This window comes from Callithrix jacchus, chromosome 19 (genome assembly GCF_049354715.1).
Source record: "Callithrix jacchus isolate 240 chromosome 19, calJac240_pri, whole genome shotgun sequence".
Lineage (NCBI taxonomy): Eukaryota > Metazoa > Chordata > Mammalia > Primates > Cebidae > Callithrix > Callithrix jacchus.
The window spans coordinates 18835044-18862536 of NC_133520.1; the positions used below are offsets into that span (position 1 = coordinate 18835044).

At 42.7% G+C, this 27493-nt stretch overlaps 1 protein-coding gene and 1 long non-coding RNA gene across 3 annotated transcripts; one reads left to right on the forward strand and one right to left on the reverse strand.

The window, feature by feature from the left end:
- Positions 1–1546: 1546 nt before the first annotated feature.
- On the reverse strand, positions 1547–15334 carry SERTAD4 (SERTA domain containing 4). Of its 2 annotated transcripts, XM_035280612.3 has the most exons (5): positions 14940–15334; positions 10506–13269; positions 9840–10031; positions 8472–8587; positions 1547–6525 (listed from the first exon to the last, which is right to left on the reverse strand). In XM_035280612.3, exons 3-5 carry the CDS (start codon positions 10012–10014, stop codon positions 5746–5748), a joined length of 1071 nt encoding a protein of 356 aa, XP_035136503.1. In that variant the 5' UTR covers positions 10015–10031; positions 10506–13269; positions 14940–15334; the 3' UTR covers positions 1547–5745. The 2 variants fall into 2 exon arrangements, with proteins under 2 accessions (XP_035136503.1, XP_017822074.1); XM_017966585.4 differs by lacking the exon at positions 10506–13269.
- Positions 13789–16486, forward strand: LOC144580324 (uncharacterized). The gene is made up of 3 exons (XR_013529622.1): positions 13789–13873; positions 13976–15261; positions 16170–16486. It is a non-coding gene; the product is annotated as an uncharacterized LOC144580324 (long non-coding RNA).
- Positions 16487–27493: the final 11007 nt, after the last annotated feature.

Genomic DNA, 27493 nt, shown 5'->3' on the forward strand with positions numbered 1-27493 from the left:
AATTCTGTCTTCTTTCCTCTGCAGTCTTCAGACTTTTCCTTAAAGAGAGTGGATTCACTCTGCAGCGTACAGGAGCACCATATTTCTCAGACTTCCTTCACTGTACTGGATCAGAGGTCAACCCTCCAACCTTTTGCCAAAATCCCTTGCATAGCCTGTCATTCTCTATCTTTTCCTTATTGTGCACACAGGTGTGTTTTGAGTTTTGAAAATGGTATAGATGTCTGAGTGCTATGCCAAGTGTATTTCAGAGAGATCAACTCATCTCTTGATTGAGAAGACACCAGGTTCTTACCACGTCTGAGCTTAGTTCATTGGTCGTCTTAGAAGGTATCTGAAGAAAACCACTGTGTCTAGAAGCATCAAAGATGGGTTCATGTGTATGCTGACCAGAGGAAGCAGTGGAGAATCACATGCCTGATGCCTGGACTCAGCTGCTTCCACGGACAGATCTGGATAGAGGCAATGCCTGCCGAAGACCAGGCTGCTTTGGGCAGCACAAGACTGTAGGATTAGGACTGTAGGGTACCTAAGGTACTTTCCCCCAAAGTTCAGATATTTGTCTGTTGTTCTGGAGACGTTGGCAGAAACCAAGATCATAACTTATATCTCTGCAAGTTCTTTCATATGCAGGTTCTCCCCACAGGGGTTGAGAAATATGAGAAATTTCTATCTGTGGCCAGGTGCAGCTCCCAGCACTTTGAGAGGCAGAGGTGGGGGATCACGAGGTCAGGAGTTTAAGATCAGCCTGGCCAACATAGTGAAACCTCATCTCTACTAAAAATACAAATAATTACCAGGTGTGGTGGCAGGCACCTGTGCTCCTGGCTACTTGGGAGGCTGAGGAGGAGAATTGCTTGAACCTCGAAGGCAGAGGTTGCAGTAAGCCAAGACTTCACCACTGCACTCCAGCCTGGGTAGCACAGCAAGACTCCATCTCAAAAAAAAAAAAAGAAATTTCATGAGAAACAACTAATACATCTCCATACCTTCTATCAGTTTTATCATGGACAAAAGCAGGTGTTTCCACACTATGAATAAGTAGTTTGCATTTTCAAAATTAACAAATTGGATCAACAACAAGGAAAAAAACCAACCACAGACAGCCCACCAGAGGACTGTTTACCAAAGAAGATGAAGCTCACGGTGATGGTTTGCAAACACCACCAGACTAGCTTGTGTAAATTCCCTTCGTTTAGTCATCGTTCTTCAGCCTGTCACAGATACTGAAGGGAAATGCAGAAACAGGAAATTACAGACTATTTTAAACAGCATGTTTTATTAAACTCACTTGCTGATGCACTTTATGGCAGGATACGAGATTCAAGTGTTCATAACTTACATATTTGCAAGTGCTTTTCCTAAGTGAGTTCTCACAGCTAAAATATGGCATGTACCCAGGGCTGGGAAATAATCTCCAAGCTAGTAACTGTTTCACCCCAGGTCATGTAGCTATATCACATACAATAGAAACATTTTACCCATGTCAAGAGAACATACCTTGCTTAGACACTATAGCTAAGGAAGCAACACAGGCATCTTGTAGTAACTTAAAAGATCCTTAGTGCATTTATTTTCAACCACAGAACCAAAACACAGCAATCTTGAAGATGAATCACTACAAACCATACATTGTGTCTTCTTTTATTATTTAAATACTGATATCATTCTTCTCTTCGTGGGACAGTTCTGCATCTAGTTTAAACCATCATTACTAATGCCATGCTGAATCCTTGTCTCTGAAAAGATCTAGTAAAATTGGCAGGGATGTGGTAACCTTAACTACAAATGAAATGACTTCAAATTTAAGGGGCTGTCAGAAAGATGAAATTTAACAACTAATTATTTCCAAAAACATTTCCTGCTCACAATTTGTTAGAAGGATATAAAAGTCTAGCTGCACCACAGAGGAATCCTTATATCCTTGTCTTATAAGTTGTTTCGAAGTTGATGTCTCTTAGTGGCCATGTCTTCTACAAGTTGTCCTCTGCTCTCCTCCTGATACACAGAAAGGAAGTCACTAAGTGGAGCTGTAATACAAGTTCATAATTGGAGAAATGGGTAGCCATGTCTTGATGGAGTTAACTATGAGCTCTAAAAAGAAGTACTTCCATTTACCTGCTTCACCGTTTAACAAAGTAGCACGTAAAATGTTCTAAATTTCTGTTGTCTTAATAAAAGATCATGCCGAAGATGTTACCCTAATTTTCAATTCATTGCCAGATAGTGGCATCTGCTGGTTTTGAATTTTTCTCTCTTCCTCCATGTGCCCTGTCCCTGCAATCTTGTCCCTAGGACCCCCACAAAGTGAGGTTTAGAATAATAGGATTTTGAGTGAAAAGATGATGTTGAGACTTTTGCCCCTTGAAAATCTCTGCCAGACCACATTCTATAATCTGCCATTTTTAGAAAGGCAGGATCAGAGACAAAGGTTAATGATTTCATTAATGATATGCACCCAGATGCCTAGGGGAATAGCAATTAAAGGCACTCTTGGGGAGCAAGGCCACTTTCTTAAATGAAAACTTCCCCTCATTTATCTTTTAATAGTCTTGATTCTGTCATATCAGGTTTTCCTTAAAGCAGAGCACAGCAATGAGAGAAGGTGCTGCTTCCAGGCGGGTAGACAGTAGTGTGGGTGGAGGATGTCTTAGCTTTTCCAAGTTGCTCAATATAAAACTATAGAATCCAGTTAAGAGATTTAACTTACTATGAAGGGTGTCCTGGCCGCTCTAGGAAAATCTAATGGAATATCTCATGCATAGAAGACAATGTTGGGTATATAAGATGTGAACACAGGGGCCGGGCACGGTGGCTGAAGCCTGTAATCCCAGAACTTTGGGAGGCCGAGGCGGGTGAATCACGAGGTCAAGAGATCGAGACCATCCTGGTCAACATGGTGAAACCCCGTCTCTACTAAAAATACAAAAAATTAGCTGGGCATGGTGGTGCGTGCCTGTAATCCCAGCTACTCAGAAAGCTGAGGCAGGAGAATTGCCTGAACCCAGGAGGCGGAGGTTGCGGTGAGCCGAGATCGCGCCATTGCACTCCAGCCGGGTAACAAGAGCGAAACTCTGTCTCAAAAAAAAAAAAAAAAAAAGAGAGAGGTGAACACAGGAAGTCCTAGCACTCTCACCTACTAACAAGAGAATTTTTGTAGTTTGGATGGGTGTTTACAAATTATTTTTTGGTGAAGACATTTTTTTTTTTTGTTGCCATGCTAGAAATATCCTGGTAACAAAAACTTGATGACTAAAAAGAACATTTTTATGCTGCTGAATTCAAAGCCATCACTTATCCTGCAGAGAAGTGATTCTAGTGGGTTCTACTGAACAGGTGCAGGCGCTCACAGCTCAGGTGAGTGCCGCTGAAAATCACCAATTTTGTCATTTTACAGCTTTGGCCCTCAAGAAAAACACTATCTAGTAATGCTGGGGGCTTTTAAAAAGCAGAAGGATAAGTCCTTTCATTCATATTTAAATCTCCATGCAATAAGAATGCTATATTTGACAAATTAATTATCTTTCAACTAGCTTTCCCCCTTAATCAAATATTAGCTTCTAAGAACATTAATACAGAATTGTATAGAATGCTACCAGGAATAATCTGTAGCTGTTATAACCATTTACATATGGGTCATCTTTACAATTTGACATTTCATAATGGAATCAGCTAAGATTCAGTATTTACGGCTTCATGTTTTACATTTTTTTTCAGAGACACTTCAGAAGGGAAAATCTTCACATTTTTTTCAGACATAACCTTATTTATCACCACAGCATCTATTAACATTGTGCTTCTTAATCAACAGAAACATAAACTTACAAACTGGGATCATTCTAAAACACCTGTCAGATTGGCATTTTAAAATACTCTTTAATTTAGAAAACTCCTGTGTGGCCACTATCCACTTGAGTTTCTAGATGTTTTTTAAAGGAGAGAGAATAATGGAAAAGAGAAACATAGCCAATAGCCATTAAACTTTAAAAAAACTTAATGAATTTTTATCATTTTAATAAATATATATCAAGAGAACCTCACTTTATTACAACACGTCCATATACAAGCATCTATTATCTAAGTTTTGAACATCAAATGTTTATCAAATATTGAAAATAAAGGACAAAACATTACTAGACTATTTAGCTATAACGCAAGAAAATGTTTTAAAAATTGGTCCTTGTGGACAATTGTCCAAGTGATCCTACTCATACACTGTATGAATGAGACCTATATTTAATATTAATAGCAATAATAAAAAAAGCTTTATCTTGGAGAAGCTGGGAGGGCTCACTTATTTCCTCCATTTGGCATTTGGTTTCTGTGAAGTATTGTTTAAAGAGGCCCAAGTCAATTAGCAAACTTGGAAAGTGGAATACAGTTTAGCAGGAAGAGCTGACTGGAGTGGAAGGAAGGATGGCAGGAGAGCCACTCTGAACACTTTTCAAATGTACAAATTAAAGATATTATTTGGAAAATGTAGACCGAATACATAGTAACAATTATAGATTAAGTCCCATTTCTCCAAAATAACTTTCCAAAAACTAAAGTCTTTACATTCTTTAAGAAAAACCTTATTGATCACCACATCATTTATTAACATTGTGCTTCTTAATCAACAGCAAAGTTCATACATAAAAACCCACATGCTTTTATAATCTAAACGAGTGAAATGATGCAAAACAGAGAAAAGTATAATGCATGCCACTGGTTCGTGAACTTCATTGGACAAGAAAACAAAACAGAACAACCCAAAACCCAGAAAACCCAAACCCCAGCAACAGACAGTTGCCAGAGAAAAGCTGGAGCAGCCAGTGCTGCTTGCTAACAGCTCTCCCTCATTTCCTCCATCCCTACTGAAAAAATGCCAAATCCAAAAGCAATTGGGCATCAAAAATAAAGGAAGAATAGAGATGTCGAATCAAAAGTTGAACACAATAGTTCAAAGTTGAGTTTCCAAACCATATTGATCCACCCTGTGTTTTTTTTTCCTCCTGTTTGTTAAATCCCTGCTGTAACTCTGATTTATCCTTAATTTTCACATGGGCAAAAATTAAGATAAAGTAAGGCACCAAAATTCGCCCTGTATAACACCTCTCTAAAAGCCTCATCGCCCATCACAGGCAAGCTAGGAACTTGCAGGGACTTCCCTCTCTGTGTAAGACTGCTGATTGCCGCCCCTAGACAGGTGTGTTTCATTATGTTACATGCTATTTTCATCTGTCACACAAGACTGTTAGGTACGAATACTTAACAGCACCATGAAGCCATTTCATCTAGCTCCCTGTTTTCAGTCTTTTATTAAAAAAAATATTGTATCACATAGAAGCAGATAACTTTGCTGGTTATATTGATTTGCTTACCAAGTAACCCCCTAATTAATTGGCAAACATGTTGAAATTTCTTAGCTAGTGACAGGCTCCTTGGGGGGCAATGGAAATATATTGCAAGGGCACGTTGTCCCCTAATCTAATCTACTGATCTTTTCTGTAAGAAAACTATGATATACTTTTAAGCATTCAGTTCAACTGTTTTCTTGGTAAAAATCACCACATTTGTAAGAAGCTCGTTGATGCCTACTATACAGATATTTTATGCAATCTGCTCTCCAGGCATTAAAACGACATGGCATGTTCATGGCATAATTTTATCAGTTGTACAAAACTACAAAATCCATTCAAAATAAAATTCATGAGCGCTAACTGATCATGCTGTGCATGCTTCAAAGTTCGGTGAGAAGATGGCTCATATTTTACTCCCTTTGCTGCAGCACAGTTTGTTACTTGGTGGTGAAGCCTCCTTTTTCCGTAAGGACTTTTTCCAAGATTCATTTACATTGTTTCTTTCATTATATCCAGTCTCAAAATAATCGTAAAATTGGCCCTTGCACTCAAAAGCAAGGTCATTTCCCATAGGTTCATGGCTGAGGGGGCCACCATCTCTGTTGGTGTCATTATTTGCTTTCTCATCATTTAATTTGGCCTTTTCCTGAACGCCAAGTGATCTGACATTAGTGACAAAGATTTCGTTGGCAGGTATCTGGCCATCACTCTTGTAAACAGATGGACTGCCTACATCGAAATCCACCTGGTGGGAACAACTGGGTAAAGGCAAAGAGGGAGAGGAAGAGGAGGGTGAGGAGGAGGAATAGGTGGAGGGAGAAGAGGCAGCAGTGGAGGCACTTCCGACATTAGCATTGACAGAAAGGGGCAAATTTAGGTAGTGGCCACCACATTCTTGGTAAAAGCAGCAGGCATGAAACTTGTCACATTCCTCTTTGGCCATCCGTGGTCGTTTTCGGTAAGGGCAGTCCTGAGCCATAAACCACTCTTGGGCGGAGGTGCCATTGAAAGAGCAGGCAGGGAAGCACCAGTTATTCTGCATGATAATTTCTCCATGGATCCTTTTCATCAAATTGTTTATAAGGACAGATCTTCGGAGATACACTTCAGGATCATCGATAAACTTTAGCTTTTCTAAGGACATATAAAGGATGTGGGCTCGTTCCTCAAAAATTGAGATGGTCTACAAACCAAAGTGGGGGAAAAAAAGGAAGAGAGAAAGCTTAGAAAATGGACTATATAAAAATATCATCACAGCATGCTTCTATCTTGGCACTGTCTGGGCTAGGGCATGTTGTGGTCTTGTTCCCCAGGGTTCATTTAGAGAGCCTGTCCCCAGTTCTGCCGATGTTGGCTTCCTCCCACTTCCTGACTCGCTGGTGTGGTCAAGCACTAGGTAATCAAGCCACAGTGCAGACCTCAGGAGGGACAGGTCAGGTGGTTGATCTATTATGTCCCAGTAAGGGAGATGCTAAAACACAAAACTAATCTAAGCTATTAGAAATCAGAACAGCAGGTACTTTCGGAGTTGGGGTGAGTGGAGGGAGGGGTAGTGCTAGAAGCAGGCACAAGGAAGATTCTGGTTGCTGGTTATGTTTTGGTTCTTGACCTGGATGTTAGTTACATGAGTATGTTCACCTCATGAAATTCATCAAGCTGTACTGTGATACTTGTACTTTTTTATGTGTGTGTATACAAATACACACACACACAGGACATGTAACTCATTGTACATCAATACATGTTTCTAATACACTGTACATCAATACATGTTTCATTGCCAAGATGCAAGTCGTAATGAATATACTTCAAACCCTGGTCTAGCTATCAAGGAGCATGATATTTGGCTTTTAATGCTGTCCCCCTTTTAATTCTTTGGGTTTCATACTTGCAATTATCCTTGCCTGATACAAGGACAACAATAATTAATGAGGCTTGGACCTTGACAGAATCTGTCAGTTGAAGAACCAAAGTGGCTTCCTTGTGGAGCTGAGTGGGAGACAAGATGGTGAGAGGAAATGAGAGGACTCATTCCTGAGCTGTGTGACACTATCACTCTGTGATGGTTGGTGCAAATCCAGTAGCAATTGGGAAACTGCTATAACCACAACACAGAAACTAAAAAGGAAATAAACTGCTTGTGTCCTGGGGACCATTATTCCAGGTCATCAAAACTACAAACTGGCAGCATAACCTGAGGAGCAGTGAACTAAACCAGCTCAGACTGACCAAAGGCAGGGACTCCACATGCAGGGAAAAGCCCAGTGCCTACCAACGCATTCTGCCATCTTTCTATGAGCAAGGTAAAAGCAACATCTAAAGGATGAGGTGGCAAAGGGGGAAGGCAAGAGGAGACAGAGAGAAAGATGAATTGAAAATCCTCTCTGCATTTCAGACAACTATGGTCTGAGGTTATACCCGCCTCAATTAAATCAGCAGGTAGTTATTAAATGAAGGTAGTTACCTAAAGAGAAAGGAACTGATATTTCAAAAGTTTAGATGCCCAGTTTCATAATTCTATAGAATATTCCCATCTTGTTATTATTATTTTTTTACTATACCTACAAAAAAAGTTAGCTTTGGTCTTTTCTTGGAAATCAAGTCTATGTTTCAACAAACTTATATGTAACCAATGTCCAATGAAGTGCATATTTCTACTTGTATGCACACATTCAAGGATGGTGAGTCTACCCATAAGAAGTCAGGAAAAGCCCTGCGTAACCACCCCACGTGGACACACATGGATGTAGCATTGGCTGCAGGAGCCAGAACTCAGACTGGAGAGAACACGACAGGAAAGAACAAGTGCATTCTCAGACACAAAAGTGAGGAAGAACCATAACCCGAAATGCATCCTGAGGAATATTAAAACATACGTTTAAAAAAAAATCCTTGGATTACATAATTTTGATATTTCTGGGTAGGAGAGCTCTTGCCAACTTTTTCTTCAAGTACTTGTGAAAAATAACACAGGACCCAAAAAAGTGACAACAATTAATGAGGCTCCACTGAAAAGTGGCTCATTTTCATTGCTTGGGTGAAACAATTTAATTTCTGGAAGTGGATCAAGCAACTGTTACTAAGTATCTTAAATTCTTAATAAAAATAATGACTATTAAACAAACATACTTTATGGCTACAGCTGCTGAGTGGTGGGTGAAAATCCTCTTCTTCCACATACTTCCTCTTAAAGTATGTGATCTTGGATGTTGTTATAGGATTTGAAATTCCCCTGTAATGTGATCCTGTGGTAATAAATCAGATATGACAAATGACATGTGGTTTGCCAGAGGTTCTCCAAACAAAATACTTTAGTTTCCTTTCCTTCTAGAGGATAACTTGGCTACATATTTGTCTGTACATGTGGTGATTAAAAATAAACATTTGTCTTAATAGTTGCTATCATACGGAATCCTATGACCCAGGCTAGGAAAAGATTTCTAGGCAGTTACAGAGGAAAATGACATATTTTAGCATTTACTAAATACACAGAATCTTAATTTTATGCAAAAGGAAACTGCAACATTCATAAAGGGGAGGAGTGTAATTACTCTGAATATATTAGTATTTATTTAAATTGTTTAGTTAAATCCATGATAACATAGCACCACTGTTCAAATGCATACATCTTTAACCACTGATAACCAAACAACTTTAAAATATTATTTGCTTTAGGTTAGTAAACAATTGGTTACCTGCACACTGGAATTACAACATTCCTTTTTTTCAAAATACAAAATTCAAAATTTTTAAATTTTGAATTAAATTTTGAGTAACTAATGTTCTTTTCATTCTCCAAGATGTAGTATGTCAACCATGAAGACCACAGCTTTCAATCTTTTTTAGCAAAACAAACTTCATTGAGTACTTGTTTTATGTTTTCGTTTCTTTTAAAAAATAGGTAGTACTGCACAGAAATCCAAAGGAACTTAAAACAATTGTGTCCTTAACTCATTTATGCCAGAGGTTGCAAAATTTTTTGTGTAAAACATCAGGCTTTAGTGATGACCTTGAGCAGTAGGGTATAAATATCTCCCTCAAGCTTAGCGTTCCAATAATGGAACACTGGGCATAAATGGGTTAATAAAGAAAAGAGGCACATAGCTGTTGGCCCAAAGTGCAGATTCCTTGGTGTCATTGTTGAGCCCACCATAGTTTTCATAGTTGTGACAGAACCATCCACTTCCACAGGGTGGAAAACCAAAACCCAAATTCAGAGTTTCAATATCTAGTTTGGCCCTCTTAGTAATATAGACACATGACTTATATGCAAGCAGCAGCACGGGTAGACACAGGTTTAAATGCAATTTAAATATCACCTCTGGTCCTCTCTCTGGAGCTCTGGACTCACTTATGAGAGGCACACAGGCAACCTGGTAAGTCCTTGGAGCTTTAGCTCTCCTGGCTCAGAAGGGCACCCAGACACCATTTCCTGTCCACCAGGCTGGCTGCAGAGGGCAGCGAGGGGCGGGGGTGGGAGGGAATCAAGGGCAATACCTGCCAGCGGGGGACCAGCTCCCCGGTCTCCCTGCAAAGGAGCCTGTGCTGGCCCTGGAGGGCTTGGGCCTCCGTAGCTGTCAGCCTCCCATAGTGTTTGGTACCCAGCAATTTCAGCAGCTCCTTCCGAGACAATGGGCTCGCAGAATCTATTCATGGACAGAACCAGAGTCATCTCTGACAGCCTCAGATCTGAAAAGAAAATAAAAAAAAACAAGAATGAAGAAAATAGCCCTAATCAAGAGCCAGCCAAGGGAGGGCCTTGGCATCTTCATTTCTTTGCTTTGGGAAACTTTTACTTCTTGCCACTCCCCTTCACCCTGAGACATTTTATTATTTTTCAAAGAAAACCTCGGCAAACTCTCTTGCTGCTATTAGCTCAGCCTCTGTGTTCGGCAATCTGCATTTCATGGGCGGATCTTTAAAATCCCATTTTTTATTGTTCTCAGATTCCCCTCAGCCCTCTTCTAGACAGCTGCTTTGCCTCCCAAACACATTTTCCTTCTGACCTTCCAAAGAAAATGTACCACTTAGAAGCCAAAACCCTTGCGCTTCCTTTCTATTAATAAAGCAAAATCAATTTTCTAGTCAATCCCCCGGGAGCCTCCTTTGATGAAATCCACTAATCAATCAAAAGAAAAGGGCAGGGGAAGCAGACATCTCCACCGTAATTCCGACTGATGCTCTGAGGTTTGGTCTGTTCCGCTGCCCCCTGCACCCTCCTCCTCTCGTTTCCGCAGGCCAGTTCCTCTACAACATGCTGGGGCTCCCTCCACTTTCTTCTCCCAAAGCAAAGCAGACAGAGAGACACTTGGTAGTTGTTTCCACCAGCCCTGATCGGCCTGAACTGGATCTGCCTCCAGTCAAAACACTGCGAGATGAAGACAGAAAATTGGCTCCAGTTTCAAGCCGTGAGTTGCAGTCCCACAGGAGCCAAGCACAACATCAACGGAGCAGGCAGAATATTAAACAGGAGCCAGGCTCTGGGGCCAGAGGCAGCCAACAACTCTTTACACTGCAAAGCCCAGACACAGAGCAGAAACTTTCCAAGAGGCAACACATTACTGCCCTTCTCTCCAGTTCACGCCCTTCTCTCCCTTGGGCCTGCAGGGAGATGGGAGCCTCTCTGCTCTGTTAGGCTTCCTGGGTCCCTCCATAGCTCAGGCAGTGAGGCCACTTTCATGGGGGCTCTGTGTCTTCACTTGGTCCTATGCAGGTCTCAAGGTAGGGTCAAGAGTAAGTTCAAGGGAGAAGAGAGTCTGATACGAAAGTAAAAAGACCTTGGGCCATAGACCAGTCGTGACAGTAGCGCAGCCTCAGTGCCTTGTTAACTGCCAATCCCTTTAGGAGACCCAAGCCCCCACTATCCCACTTTGTGGTTTCAAGAACTGTCATACAAGTGATGTCAGGCTCACTTTCTAAAGATTGATTGTCTTTCAAATATAAACTAAGGGCCCAATTCTTGCTTTCTTTTCCAAATGATACAGCTGGTAATGCTTTTGGGAAAGAGTGAATCTATCATTGTCTCATGAGAGACTATTATTACCTACATGATATAAAAAGGGTCCACTTCCAAGGAAAAGGAGGAAACAGCAGGGTAAGGCGAAATAGCATCATTAAAGTGACAATGTCCTTCTGACTAAAAGAGGAGTTCTTGGCAGCAATGACTCTACCTTTCACCCAGTCTTCTCTCTGAGGTCTCGAATTCTGTCCCAACCACACTGAATAATTAAGTAAGACCTTCTGACAGACAGGGAAGGTGTACAGGTCAGTGGAGAGAATTAGGACTCAACTGATTTGGGCTGCTAAACCACCTCCCCCTTCTCTTTTAAGATGCCCTCCAAAGAGACATCAGTAAGGACTTATTAGTAAACCTTTTTACAAGTGGGGAAAAGAAAGGTTCAATTAAATCTTTATAAAGAAATGATGGGACATGTCATTTATTTTTATCTTTGAGTCATCAACAAAGCAATTTAGCCTACATCAATTTAACAAATTAAGCCCTTCTGTCTATCAGCACTTCTCAAACTCCACATCCAAGTAGGGTATCAAACTTCATGATGATTTATTCCCTGGAAGACTCTCATGAAATGGTCCAGTTTCTTAACCTATTCTAAGAGACAATCGTATCAGGAAATGCTGTTGCCAAGAGCACATGAATTGTGGCTTTTCAAGAGTCAGTAGCCCTTTCTTACTGAGAGAATCAACATTTTCCAGCTTGAAGTTTTACACTCACTTTCGTGTTAGATCATGGAAATAAGACCCAAGCCTTTTGCCTATGCAGAATTTTATTTCATGTAAACAAAAGCAGGTTAACAAACTCATGCCCCTTAAGAAAGAAAAGCATTTGCAGCAATTACTTTTGTTTAATAGGACATTATATGGGCCCTGTGCTGTTTTATGTTCTTCAGAGTTTGTTTATATTTTAATGGCTTTTTGGTAGTAGCTTTTTTGGTTGCTGGGGATTTCAGTGTTTCTATTTGTTAGTATTATTTCCACCATATGAGATCCTATTATGCATTTGAACTTGAAACATGGCATAACAGTTTTTATCTTGGCTATTTTTTTGTTCTACAATATCTCTATTTTAATATCTAATTTTAGAAAGTTTTTCTTTTTTAAATTGAGAACTGTCACACACAAAATCCTAAACTAGAGAGACTGAGTTCTGCAAGTGATTTATGTAAATCTGAATAAGTCATGAATGAGCTGGGATTATTTGGAAGCAGGGAGGAGATTTTGCAATTGAGTCTTCCTAGTCTATTTAGAACTTACACTAGCTGTTAACAAATTAAGAAGGCAAATTCAATGTTCACGAAAAATTGGACCGTGCAGCGGTAAGCACAAATGCTTAACACGAATCTTTCTTCATATTACATGTAGAGATCTAAACTGTCATAATTCTCTATACGATGAAATTTACATTATAATTCAGCTACGGACCTCAGCAGTTCAAGTCCACAAACTCATGTTCTATTAATATTGAATAAAGACAAAGATATACATTATGGCAAAATTTATTTTCTACGATCGGAGGTGATGGATTCAAAGGCAGGTGTCAGAGTGTGTTTTGGTCTCTGCATGGGTTTAAAAGATTAAAAAATAATAATAATAAAGCCCTAACCCCTCATTCTCAGGCTCCTGCATGTCTGTTCTGTGACCCAGGTGGATGCAGTGGAATGACACATCCAGCCTCCCCAGAAGACTGAGGGCTAGAATGTCAAGCTTTTCCAGCAAATGTTCATATTAAAGTTACCAGACATTTCTATACAATTTGGTTTTTCCAGATGAGTTGGGCTTGTTCTTTCCTCGAAGCAATTATGATGCTAACAGGAGGTGCTGACACACAAAACAGGGTAGCTACGAAATCAGCGGCACCTTGACTCTAACAAGGGGCTCCAGGTCATTCTTTGTCCACCTCTTCTTCCATCTGTCATTGAAAAGTGGAGAGCATTTGATTAAGATCATTACAGCAGTTAGCAGTCTGATTCCAACATTGGAAAGCAGGGAAGTAAAGGGGTATTTCCACCCCCGATCCATGCTGCCAGCCTTAAATGGCATCAAGCCCCTGACCTCCACATTGTCCTAAAGTGATCTCAACAGCTTCTGCGGCTCCTGGTGGTAGTAGTGGAAGGGCCTAGATGGGCGAGCAAAATCCTTCAACCCTTCTAAACAGACAGATGTCGCTTTTCTGCCGGTCCCTGCAGTACACCTGTCTGCCCTGGAAAGTACATTTCTCAGCTGCAGCCCCGCGAGGCCAAGAGCTTGAAGCTGGGTCTTGTGTTTGGGGCTGCAGGTGCTGGGCCTAGTGAGCACGAAGGGGTGCCCAAGGTTGGAGAAGGGAGGTCCGAGGTTTGGAGGACAGACCTCTTGAAGGCGGGCGGCAGCCACCAACCATATCCTGGCTCCCGCATAGACACACCCCCGGGGGGTCGGTGCCGCAGCCCTCAGTCCCTCTTGGGGTAGCCAGCAGCGCCCGCCGGCCGCTGGCCACAGGAGAAAGTAAACAACACCCCAAGTGTCCGGGAACAAAGGCAAGTTGTCTTCCTGCGGTGCCGGAGCCGTGTGCCTCTTCTGGAGAATAAGAGCTATTATTATTCTTTATGTCTTATCCTTTTTTTTTTTTTTTTTTTCAGCCAAGTTTCCTTCTAAGGGAAATAAACACCAAAGGTAGGATTCCAAGGAAATGACTCACGGCGGCTGGCAGGGCTCTGGCGGGGCTGGCCCGGGCCCCCGCGCTCCAGCCCGCAGCAGATGCCTGCCCGGCCCTCCCTCCCTAGCCAGCCAAACAGGCTGGAGGCCCGCGGCTGCGGGAGCGCCCCGCGCCCGTGGGACCTGGCGGCGGGGACGCCTCTTCTCTGCTTCTCCGGCCGCAGCCGGGCACTCGGAAAGTTGCTAGGGCCGAAGAGGCGGGAGGGGAGGAAGGGAGGAGAGAGGCGGAGGCGTGGACCAGGCGGGCAGCAGCCTCAGCCCGCCGGGGAGGTGAGCTGAGGACAGAGGAGCCGCCGCCGCCCGCAGCGCGGCTTGGTGCCTGGGAGGAGGGTGCGGGGGCGGAGGTGGCGGGGGACAGAAGGTGTCAGCTACTGCATCAATTCCTTTTTCTTGCAAACGCGCGCTCCTGACATCCACAATCCTTCCCTCCCTATCTGCCAAACGCCGCGGCGTCCGGACCTGGGGGCACCTCTCCTACTGACCCCGGTCCCCGAGGATGAGGGACTAAGCGGCCACCGAGGACCCTGAGGTCTCACCCGAGCTGCTGACCCCACCCGTCCCTGGAGTTGTCTCGGTGCGCGCGGGTGGCAACCCGAGCAGCCCTAGAGGAGGCGGCGATTCCCGCCCTGGTGAAGGCGCCGCTGCGCACGCCAGCCCCGGGAAAAGCCCGCGCCGCCTCCGTGCCCAGCTGTGCTTTGGCCCCCACGCCGCCCCGGCCCCGCTGCGAGTCCACTCGGTGACCTCGGCGCAGCCCTGGTGCGGGGAGGGCGCGCGGGAGGCCGCGTGGGTTTCCGTCTGCGGGGGCAGGAGCCCCTGGGGACCCCGGCCCTCCACCCGGCGGGGCCCGGCCCTCCCGCCCCCGCGGCCCGCGCCCAGCCCGGCTCTTACCGCGGGGTCAGCGGGGAGGCGGCGGCCGCAGCGCTCGAGCTGCTGCTGGTCCGCTCTGGGCTCGGCGCCAGCCCGGCCGCCGGTGCACACTCGCGCAGGTCCAGGTCCCGGCCCGGCGGCCCGCTCGGCGGTGACCGCGGTTGTGCGGCGGGCGAGGGTCCCGGCAGGTCCCGCCGCCGCGACTGGGGCGCTGCGCGGCCGTCGCTGCAGACGGTTATGGTAATGAGCGGCTCTGTCTAGCGAGGAGCGTGTGAAACCCGTCAATCCTGTTTGCCATTTCCCCGTGGATTTCCGAGGAGAGGTTCTGCAGGATGCCCCCAGGGTGAGAGAGGGAACATGACAAGCGCGCCCGCTCTCCCTCCCTCCCTCTGCTCCCGCCGCCGCCGCCGCTCCTCAGGCTGCACACGGGGCGCCTTTCCCGCACCCCCACCCCAGCCCGCCCCCTGCCTCCTTCCCGCCCTCCCTCCTCCTTCTCCTCCCCTCCCCTCCCGGTGCCCGGGGACACTCGGGCCCAGCTCCAGCCCGCAGCCCAGACCCCACGCGCTCTCGGGCTCCCGCCCTAACCCTGGGGGCTCGGCTCCAGCCGAATGATATATTCATTCTGCAACCTTCCGAGATGTCTTGTCTTTTTAAATTTGGTTTAGTTTTGTTGTTGTTGTGTGTGCGTGTTGATTTAAAAAAAAAAAAAATCTGTGCCTTTCCCACCCTTTGCAAAAGACTTTCTTCTCCTTTGCCACAGCAAACGGAGATGAGAAACAGATGTCTTTGCAGGACCAAACAGTTATTCTCCCCTCGCCGCCCGCCCCCGCCTGAGCTGCGTACCTACAAAAAAAAAGCAGCCATGGTCCTGCTACAACTTGAATTGGCAACTCTTTCTGGGTGGGGAGCCTCCAGGGAAAACCTCCAGGAAATAAAAAGTAATACAAGAGGTTGTCCTTGCTCAAGAGAATGTAACTTAAGCCTTGGAATCAGAATATTTTGCAAATAGCAATTTTCTCCTATAATGGGCTCAATCGGAGTTTGTTTTTAAAAAGCATTAATTCATAACTTGTCTAGGGACCCCTCCATAGTCGAGATGGATCATTTCATGTGTAATGAAGGCAGAGGCTTGGAAGGCATAGCCCTAATAAAATCTGGAGAAGGCACCTGCACAAAAGTGTTACAAAGACTATAATGTTTGTTTACTGCCACTATGCCAGATGTGCTAAATATAACACTTCTTTAAAACAGTGATCCTCCGACTGTGAAAAACCAAACCTCTGGCTGCCTGGCTCCCTAGGAATCAAGAAGCCGCACAGACTGAAAATCAAGGGAGGAAGGAACAAGAACAAGGATGGGGATTAGCATCTGCAAATTGAACTCTGTCTAATTTGCATGTTTATTTCTTAGAATTGTAATTAAATTTGTGTAATAAATGTTTCCATTTCATTTGTACACTTAAAACTTGGGTGACTGACATTCAGTTAAGTGAATTTCCTTTTTTTTTTAAAGCAAATGTAGTTTATTCAATAAAGCAGCAAACCAATATTAAACATAATTAGAACTAATCTGTTTTAAAGGTGTTTTTGTTGAACTTTGTACATTAAAGACTCTCAGAGGTTTTAAAGGTATTAGGAAGCTGAGATATGGCAATTATGCTGAAAACAGACAAACCCAACAGCCTACCAGGAGCATTATTTCATTTTTTCCAGAAGACGTTCCAGGGTTGGATGCCTAAAATTGGGAATTGGGCATCCATCTTGGCTTTATTCTGAACCATATTAAATTTCATTGGCTCACATGCACGATGTTGGCCACTATGATGATAATTTAAAAATTGTAAAGATGCCATTTTGTGCAGTCAATGGAAGTTGCATGTCCAGGTTAAGGGTAGAATATAATTTTCATTTGGATGGGAGAGAAGGATCAGGAAAGGCACAAGGGCATTTAAAGCAGTGCAAGTACTTAGAAATCCAAATCAATATCTAAAAGTGGTTATTGTGAAACTCAGATAAAGAACTAAATGTGAGGGCTTGAAGGCATGGCTTATTATGGCTTTTATCTCCCTATATTAAAGTTTTATAGCATTTAAAGGACTACGGGGAAATCCCCACATAAACTTGGCTGTGTCAAAATACATAAAACCAAAAGGAGCAAATTAAGCATAAAATTGAGAAATAACATGAGACTAAGTATCAGCATGGGTGCACTGGCATCTTTGGAGCTGTGGCTCTGAGAAATGAGCCTTCTGGGAAACTGGCATTGCCCTTGGGTCGAGAAGACTCTTGGCTTTAATGTTACAGCAAAATGATATCACAAGTATCACGTCATTGTACTTCACAGCATCCTTGCAGTTCTGGATATGAACTAGTCCCTGTCCTCGTCAGATACATTAGGTTAGCATGTGTTACTGACAGCTTTCTCTGCCCTGCTTTTAATCCCAAGCTTAATGTTTTCTGAGATCCAATGCCCAACTGTTGACAACATGAGCCTGTGTCTACAAGTACAAAAGGCAGTCAAATGTCTATGGAAAGAGAAACCTCATTACAAATTTAAGGTGAGTATGTGATAGCCATGACATGAAAAAAAAACTATAAATCAATAGTGAAATATTAGGAATGAGTAAATGTTATTTATAATGAGGTACAATATTCACCTGAGAACTATAATGTCATTTTGGTGTGTGTGTGTGTGTGTGTGTGTGTGTGTGTGTATGAGATGTTCCAAATAGAAGTTTGATGATAAAACTTAAAATACTTTGAGCTGCAAATTTACTGAAGGAAGTGGTTGTTTTCCTTCAGTTAACAAAGAGACTTCCAGACTTAAAATTGCTGAAACCCATTTCACAAAACCGTTTTGTGCTTTGTCTGATAGGGAGATTTCACAAGTAAAATTTGGCTTATTCAAATTGTTGTGGACACAGTGCCTATTTGGATTAATTGAAAGTTTGAATTACTGGCTCAAAAAAAATAGACAATTTTTGGCCTGGCACGGTGGCTCATGCCTGTAATCCCAGCACTTTGGGAGGCCAAGGTGGGCAGATCACCTAAGGTCAGGAGTTCAAGACCAGCCTGACTAACGTGGTGAAACACCGTCTCTACTAAAAATACAAAAAATTAGCCTGGTGTGGTGGCGGGCACCTCTATTCCCAGCTACTTAGGAGGCTGAGGCAGGACAATCGTTTGAACCCAGGAGCTAGAGGTTGCAGTGAGCCAAAATTGTGCCACTGCACTCCAGCCTGGGTGCAACAGAGCAAGACTCCATCTCAAAAACAAAGAAAAGACCACATTTTTATGACAAGATGAAGCATCTGTACCCAATCTCTTCAATTCCTCTTCTATTCTCAAACCTTTTCCTCTGAGGCTTTCTTATCCCATTGCTCCGTTGAACTGTGCTTGTCAATGTCACCAATGACCTCCAGATTGTTAAATCCAAAGGCCATTTTGCATCTATTTAACTTGACGCGTAAGCAGCATTTGACCCCGCTGCCCACCCCCTCCTCCTTCAAACATCTGTATCCTGGCTCCTGGGACAACACACCCACCTGGTTTGCCTCCTGCCTCACTGGTGGTTCCTTCTCAGCCTCCTTTGCTGGTTCCCCCTCTTCTCTAAGACCTCTGGATGTTGGGGTGCCTCAAGCTCAGTCCTTGCACCTTGGCTCTTCTTTATGGCCCTCTCTTGTGATCTCATCTAGTCTCTTGCCTTCAAATACTGTCTATATTCTGATGACGCCCAAATTCATGTCTCTAGCCCAGACTCTCCTGACTTCCAGACTACATGTAGATGCCTCATAGGTATCACACACTTTATAGATCCAAAACTCAACCCCTAATTATTTCTGCTTTCCCAACTCATGCCACTGTTAATAGTCTCCATTAATAAACAGTAGTATTTTTCTAGTTGCACTGACAAAAATCCTTAGAGTCATCCTTGACTTTTTTTCCTTCATCTCCTCTATCTAATACATCAGACAGTCCTCGAGATGCTACCTTTAATATTTTTCTTGGCGTTGGATCCCCTCTCATCATCTCTACCACCACCATTCTGGTCCACGCTTTCTTCACCATCTTCTGCCCAGGATCGTAAAATGGCCTCCTGACTGATCTCCCTGCTTACATCTTTGGTCCTCTTTCTGGTTCAATCCCAGGTCAACAGCAATGGTGTCAATTTTTGCCAAAGCTATTCCTGGAGCTCCCCATTCCAAAATAAAAGCCACGTTTTTGCCATAGCCTACAAAGACTAGAAGTCTGTATTTCTCTGATCTCACTCTGCCTCCAACCACTCTAGCCACTCCGGCCTCCTCTCTGTTTCTCTAACTGCCAGCCTTGCTTTCCTCGGAACATTTGCACTGGCTCTGTCTTCTTCCTGTGGAGCTCTTTCCTCAGGTGGCTGCACAGACACATGTTCACGTCTTCCACATCCCTGCTCAACTATCACCTTCTTAATAAGCCCTGACCATTATGATTGAAATTCTAACATTTCACCTTTATAGCCTGCTTGATTTTCATCCAGAGGATAAAACAAAGATCACCTTCTAATATTTTATGCATGTCTTCAATTTATGACATCTCTTCTTCCACTAGAAAGTAAGGTCCATACGGGCAGGGACTTTTGTCTTTTTTGTTAGCCCCCATCACTTCAGCACCTAGCACAGTGCAAGTGCTTGGCATATTGAAAGCACTCGATAAATATATAAAGATTGATTGAACAACTGACTGACAGTTTCATGTATATATAGAACCCAAACAAGACTAAAATAGTGATAGTCTAATCTAGTATATGTAGAATGATGAAACAGGCAGTTAGTTTTATTACCTCATTTGCCTCCCAGAATCCTCTGGCCTAGAGCTGCCATCTTCCCTGCAACCTTTCAGGACCTGAAGATACTACCAAGATTCCTGGGACCCAGTGGTTTCATGTTGCCCTCCCTTCCTGAGAGTCCCCAGTACTAGATTTCATCCAAATGGATGCTAGTGCTCTGGACCAGCCTGCCTTGCCCCCAAAGCAGATTTTCATCATTGCCAAGACGCTTGTGCTAAGCCACAGTCTTATGCAAGATTACAAACTGTGTAAAGTTGCTCTCCAGGAGCCTATGATATAATTTCTTGGCATAGCCACCCTTTCAGAACTCCTCCACTTTCTTTCTTATCCTCCTTCAAAAGTCATTCAGAAGCACTTCAATAATTATGTGCATTTTATATGCGAGAATTGATCTAGGTACTGCAGTTGAAGGAGAGATTAATAAGACACTGCTCCTAGACTTATGGTTTGTCAATATAGTGAGTAGCATAAGACACTCATAGACATGATGCTACTATTTAGTAAGTCAGGGCACAGCGGACGCCATGGGAGTCCCATGCTGAGACGATCACATCCCACTGGGAGAGTCAGAGACTTAGTGAAGAAAGTAAAACTGAAGTTGATCTTGAAGAGAGGTAGCTCTCAATGGGTGGAAATGGGGATTGAGTGAAATGTGGAGGAAACAATTTGAGGAAAGGCACATAGCTTGGAAAGCAACAGAAATCTTTGAGGGGAGTGAGTGTTCTGGTTTTACTAGTGGGTACGTGGAAGCAGAAGTGTATAATAATACAGTGTATCTTAATATTATATATGATAATACATAATACAGTGTATCACAATATATACTGAACAGCAAGATGAGTTTGGTCTGAATTTAATAAGCAATGGGGAACATTCAAGTTTTCAAACTGGACGATGATACGGTCGAAGCTGAGCTTTAGGAAGAGCGATGTGCAGGGGGGAGTGGTGCTGGGGATTGTGAGTAAGAAGCTCTTTTGGGAGTCTAGGGAGGAAAACCGCAGGTCTGCATGAGACAGGGGCCTCCAAATGAGAGCCCTTCAAGTGCGAGGTATCACTGAGTTGGAATCTTCAGGATATAAACACTGACTGTAGGGAAGAGAAGAAAGATGCCTCTAATGTTACTACTTGAGTGATGTTACTGCTACTGTGTGGCTGAGCAAACCCGCAGCAAATGAAAAGCAGGTATGAAGGGAATAGCATGTGTTGGTTCTGGGCATTTTGAGTGTGAAGTGTAGATGGGGATGTCCACTACTTAGTTGAATATTCCAGTCTAGGTGTGGACACCATATGAGAGCAAATCACAGAAATTTATGATTATTTCAATAACCATTAAGGTTGAAGTCTTAGGACTTAATAATTATTGAAGACATTTCAGAGAATTAAACAGTAAAGGGTTTAGGTCAGCATCTTGAAGAATCTGATAAATGCATTTGTTCAGAGATACAAAAAAATAACATTATGGGCTTCATGTGTGCCCTCTTTCAGGAATATTTGTATTTAATAGTATACAAAAACACTTTTGGCTAAAACTTAAAATAAAATATTTGGGATGGGATGGTGGAGTTTGAGTAGCAGGCAGTCTCCTCTAATTGTCCTGATATCATGACGCAGAAGTAGTCATGTAGTGGGCTTCCTCATGTGGCTGAATTTACTTATTTCCCATCACAGGTGGAGAGTGATTTGATATTTCATAGATAATCCTGCAATAATTCCTGAAAAGATGCAAATCATTGATAATGAGCTTGGAGTGTTATCTCTCTCTGGGATATTTGTATTTTAATAGGCGTCTCATAATACTACAAAAACTTTAATCAAAGCAATTAATAACTAATGACATGATTTCAGATGTAATACAAGCTAATGAGTATTCTTTCTGAATGGAAATTACCATATATATATATATATGGAGAGAGAGAGAGACTTGCTCAAGGTACTATTTTGGAAAACCTATATTAGTAAATAGATAGGAATGGTTTACAGTAAACATATCAATCCTTTTTTAATTAAAAAAATTAGAGTTAGGGTGTCACTGTTGCCCAGGCTGGAGTCCAATAGAGTGATCACAACCCATTGCTGCCTTCAGCTCCTGGGCTTAAGCGATTTTCCCACCTCAGCTTCCCAAGTAGCTGGGACTACACACACACACACACACACACACACACACACACACACCATCACACACACACACACACACACACACCATCATCACACACACACACACACACACACACACCATCATCACTCCTGGCTATTTTTTTTATTTTTTGTAGAGCTGGAGATCTTGCTTTGTTTCTCAGGCTGGTCTCAAACTCCTGGATTCCAGTGATCCTCCAGCTCCCAAAGTGCTGGTCCAACATGCTGGGATTACAGGTATGAGCCACCACGCCAGACTCAAACCAATTATTTGTAAAGAGATGTTATTCTAACATCCTTGATAACTTTTTCAATTATAGATTTTCAGTTCAAATGCATTTAATGCTATTAATATTATATCAGCTAAAAGAGTATGGTAACCTGCCGGGCACTGTGGCTCACACCTGTAATCCCAATACTTTGGGAGGCCAAGGCAGGTGGATTGCTTCAGCCCAGGACTTCAAGACCAAACTGGGCAACATAGCAAGACCCCATCTCTATATTAAGAACAATAATCATAATAATAAAAAGAGTGTGGTAATCATGTGCACATCCACCTCAATATTCATCCCAAGTCTTCAGGGAGAAGATGGGTCTTAAGTTAGGGATGAAATTTGGATGGGACCTAGATAACCAGAAGGGACGAGGAAGAGAACCTTCTTGGAGGTTAAGAGATAACATCCATGAGTTCCACAAGTGAAAGAACACAATGCGCCAGGCATGAGGGCACTGCATGAGTTAAAGCCAACTTTAAAAATAGTCGTATTAGAGAAGATGGCAGTGTTACTGGAGGGAAAGCACAGAAGATGGAAGGAGGTGTTTAAGTAAAAGATAGTGAAAGACTGTGTGGGGTATGTGTGTGTATTAGAGGTGGGGCAGTTCAAACTTTTACACAATGAAATGAGATAGTAAGTAAATAAGAAATAAGAAAAATGGTGACACAGATATCTTCTGGGAATATTACCTTTCTTTGTTCCCCTTTCCTTCTCTTCTTCCAAGGAGAATGTTCCTCATTTATCCTCTTTCTGTCTTTGGCAGTAAGGGTCTGTACAGTTTTTTATTGACCAGAAATCTAAACACATGGGTCCGCATGGTGCCAGAGCACGAATTCAGAAGTATGAATGACTGAAGAAGGAGTGGAGTATTTCAGCCAAAATCTGAAGGTAGATTTTGGTGAGGGCTGGGAGAGGCTATGTGGGGCTGTGTGAGGGCCTCCACAGCTGGAAAATAGCATGTACCCCAGCTTACACCTAAATACTCTGGCCATGCAACAGAAGGAGGTTCCAAAAATCCTATCAGTGTCATCCTATTTAAAAAAAGATATAAGTGGCTGGGCGTGGTGGCTCACACCTGTAATCCCAGTATTTTGGGAGGCCAAGAAAGGCAGATCATGAGGTCAAGAGATCGAGACTATCCTGACCAACATGGTGAAACCCCATCTCTACTGAAAATATAAAAATTAGCCTAGTGTAGTGGCACACACCTGTAGTCCCAGCTACTCAGGAGGCTGAGGCAGGAGAATCGCTTGAACCTGGGAGGTGGAGGTTGCAGTGAGCCGAGATCATGCCACTGCACTCCAGCCTGGCAACAGAGCGAGACTCTGACTCAAAAAAAGAAAAAAATAAAACTATATCAGCTGTGTTAGTCTGTTTGTGTTGCTATGAAAGGATACCTGTGGCTGGTAATTTATGAAGAAGAGAGGTTTATTTGGCTCATGGGTTCTGCAAGCTGCATAAGAAGAATGGTGCCAGCATCTGCTTCTGGTGAGAGCCTCAGAGAGCTTACAATCATGGTGGAAGGCAAAGGAGGAGCCTGTATCACATAGAGAGAAAGGAAACAAGAGAGAGGAGAGGGGTATCAGGCTCTTTTTAAAAAGTAGCTCTCATATGAACTCACGGAGTGAGAATTCACTCATTACCACGAGGATGGCACCAAGCCATTCATGGGGAATTTGCCCCACTCCCAACACTGGGAATCACATTTCAACTTAAGATTCAGAAAGGACATATCAAACCATATCATAAGCCAAAGAAAATGACATCCAAAAAGCTGGCAGTCTGTAGAGAAACTGAAGCTACTAATAATCTGATTTCAAGGCTCCTTTCCTTCTCAATTTGCCCCTTCTGTACGTTGTTATAAAACAGACAGGCTAAACAGTTTATGAGGCTTAATATTCATTCATGGGATATATTTGTGATACTGCCATGTCATCACAATCAAGAAGCATTTATTAAGTGAGTAATAGTCACACCAGTGCATAGAAAATTAATCCAACATCATTTTCTTAGGAGCTGGAGGATTTGCAGATATTGGCAGTATTTTTTTAAGCTTATCTTTCACCTTATTCTTTTAATTTTTAATTCATTTTTAGAGACAGGGTCTCATTCTGTCACCTGGGCTGGAATGTAGTGGTGGGATCATAGCTCATTGTAACCTTAAACTCCTGGCCTCAAGTGATCCTACCCCCTTAGACTCCCAAAGAATTGGGATTACAGACATGAGCCACCGCACCTGGCCCCTTCACTTTTACATATGGAATTTCTGAAAGTCTTTTCATCTTAATGTATAGCTAGTCTATTTTGTTTTTAGCATTTTTAAAATACTAAAACCTCAAAGAAAAGTTTTGGTAAGTGACAAGGGCAAGAATATATTCCAATTAAGTAAAAATATGAGTTATGTAAGAAAGTATAGAGATTTAAGTGTGGCCCTAATTATATATATTAAATAGCATTAAATTTATTTTAGGTAGTATGCTTTTTTTGACTAAAATAATTATTACTAGGTTTAAGTGAAATGTGTGTACTTGTCACAAGCATTGATTTTCCTAGGTTGAACATTTTACAGTAGGGAACTAGGATAGGTTAACCAGAATTATGAAAGCATAAATTCCTAATTAGGATGAAAACAAGGGAAACACAGCATTTGCTCATCATTCTTCCCATTTGTAAGCATTAGCATTGACTTGATTTGGAGTTCTTTGATGTAACATCCATGTATAGAATGCAAGGAGAGTAAACTGACTATCAATAACTAGTGTCAGGAGAGGGCAACTAAGGAATCATGTTCCAGCTGAGAAATACCTGGAGACAAATTAATTTTTGAGCATTTCATTTTATATTACTACTTTCTGTCTGGTATCAAATGTGTAGGCATATCAAAGTTCCTAACAAAAACTGCTTATACCATCGATGTATTTATTTTCAACAATGTAAAGGGAAAATCATACAACTGCGGGGAAGAGGGAGAGAGAGAGAGAGAGAAACAGAAAGAGAGAGAAAGAGAGAAAGACAACCTGCAGCAGACATCACCTGAGTGGGAAATTACACATCCTGCACACACAGGCAAGCTCTGCACACACACGCACAGAATTCATCTCTGACAATTTAATTGTTTAATGGTAGGACTAACAAGGAATCCTTTCTAAAGTAATGGCATATAAAGGCTTCCCAGTGAAGTTAATATTCCTGCTGCATTTGATGGGTGTTTCCCATTTGTGCAGTTCTGCCCTACCAGACTCCTGGCGTTTGATGGTGGGGAGACAGGAGGGGCGGTGGTGTCTGTATTCAATAGCAGAATCTGGAGAATGCCTTAGCCTGTGACTTTAGCCATTAAAGCGATAAATCCGAGGCCACGATTGGCACCAGAGCAGTTGCTCACATGGGTTGTAATGTGTTGGCTGGCGCTCCTAGGATCTGGGCTTCCTGAACTGAAGAATATTCTGAGTCCAAAGTCCTTGCTTGCATCACTGTCTGTTTTCTCTTAGTTCACTAGAATCGGGGTTTGGCAGTCATTTGTGCTGAGGCTGCAGGACTTCAGTTTGACCAACCTTCTAGATAATGACATGCATGATGCCTCTGATGCTGTGGTTTACATTTTCATCCTGAGCTGAAGTCTCCTATCACAGTTCCTTATGCTTCACCTTGTTCATATCTGTGTTTTAATTGAATCAAATAACTAAGAATCACTATCTCAAGAAACATAAAGTTCTCAGAGTCTAATGTGATCTCATTTTGTAGTTTCCATGCTAAAATCAATACATTTTATATTTTTTACTCAGGTTACCAGGCTTTGGGGGGAAAAAGTTTCATTGCCTACATCAGAGAAACCCAGTGGACGTGGTTTGACCACAATAGAAAGTTGCTTTGCTCAGGAGTACGGTTTTCCTTGGATTGTGGAATGACTCCCGCCATGCTATGTTGGCTCAGCTCGCAGAAGCACTATCTGTGTCTTTCAGTCTAGGAAAAGGCTTAGTAGGCAGAGTGGAAAATGACAGACTATTTTTAACACAAGCTTTCTATCCCACAGTTCTGGGTCTTACTTCTATTATCATTACTTATTCATAGACTTTCATTCCCAAATATCATTACCCTTTACAGTAATAGGATCAGCGAAGCAACCACTTAAAACAAAACAAACAAACGCAGGAATCCAAATCCTGTGCACAGAAACATTTTCTCCACTCTTGTCAGCTCTCTGCCCCGCCCTGACTACCTGGGGGAGAAGTGGTTCTTACCAGTCGCTAAGAAACTCAGCTGCTTCAGAAATGCCAGTGTAACAAAAGGGCTTGGCAGTGGGGAATGGTGTGAAGGCACCAACCGCTAAGAGAACAGGGAGGAGGTAATGAAATCTGAGAACAAACAAGGGAGAAATAGAGAGTGGAGGAAGCTGGGAAGCAGAAAGGAAACTAAGGAGAAAGATCCACAATGTGTATTCCTTCAGCAGAAAGCCCATTTACAGTGCCATGTTAACTATTATGACACTGTGCAACATAATGATTGCAGTGTCGTGTAATTATTTCCTGTTTAATTACAATAGCTACATTGTATTGAAGACCTACTATGTGCCAGATGCTTTCGATATGTTATTTGATTTGCACAACTTTTAATAACGGGTATGATTATCCCCATATTATAGCTAAGAAGACCGAGGCTTAGAAAGGCCTTAGTGACTTGTCTAAAGTGGCATGTCTTCATTCAGTGGACCTGGAAAGTAAATTTAGGCCTTATGAGTCCAAAAACTGTGTTTATAACCCACTGTGTTATACTGCTTTTGAAATAATCATTTGAATCTTCACTCAAACACCATCTTGTTCCAGAAAGGATTTAAGATGGTATGAGCGCCTTAGAGTTACACATACATCTGAGCAGCTTGCACATAGTTCCAACACTCTACATTGCATATTTGTTGATTGATTGAACCAGAGAACCTCATTTGTCAAGAGTTCAGAATTCTTTTGCAGAGGCACAACCACAGCTCACTGCAGCCTTGACCTCCTGGGCTCAGGTGATTCTCCCACCACAGCCTCCTGGGTAGCTGAGACTAGAGTTGCACGCCACCATACCTGGCCAAATTTTGTATTTTTTGTAGAGATGGGGTTTCACTATGTTGTCCATTCTGGTCTGAAATTCCTGGGCTCAAGTGATCCACCCACCTCAGCCTCCCAAAGTGTTAGAATTACAGGCATGAACCACCGCACCCAGCCCCTTTCTGTCTTTAAAAATAGGCCTACCACTAACTCATCTGTGCAGGATGGCTTGAATACAGAGACAAGAGGCTGGACCAACTAATCTGTCACACTCTCTTCTAGACTTATGATTCTGTAAAGGACGAGGTTATCATGT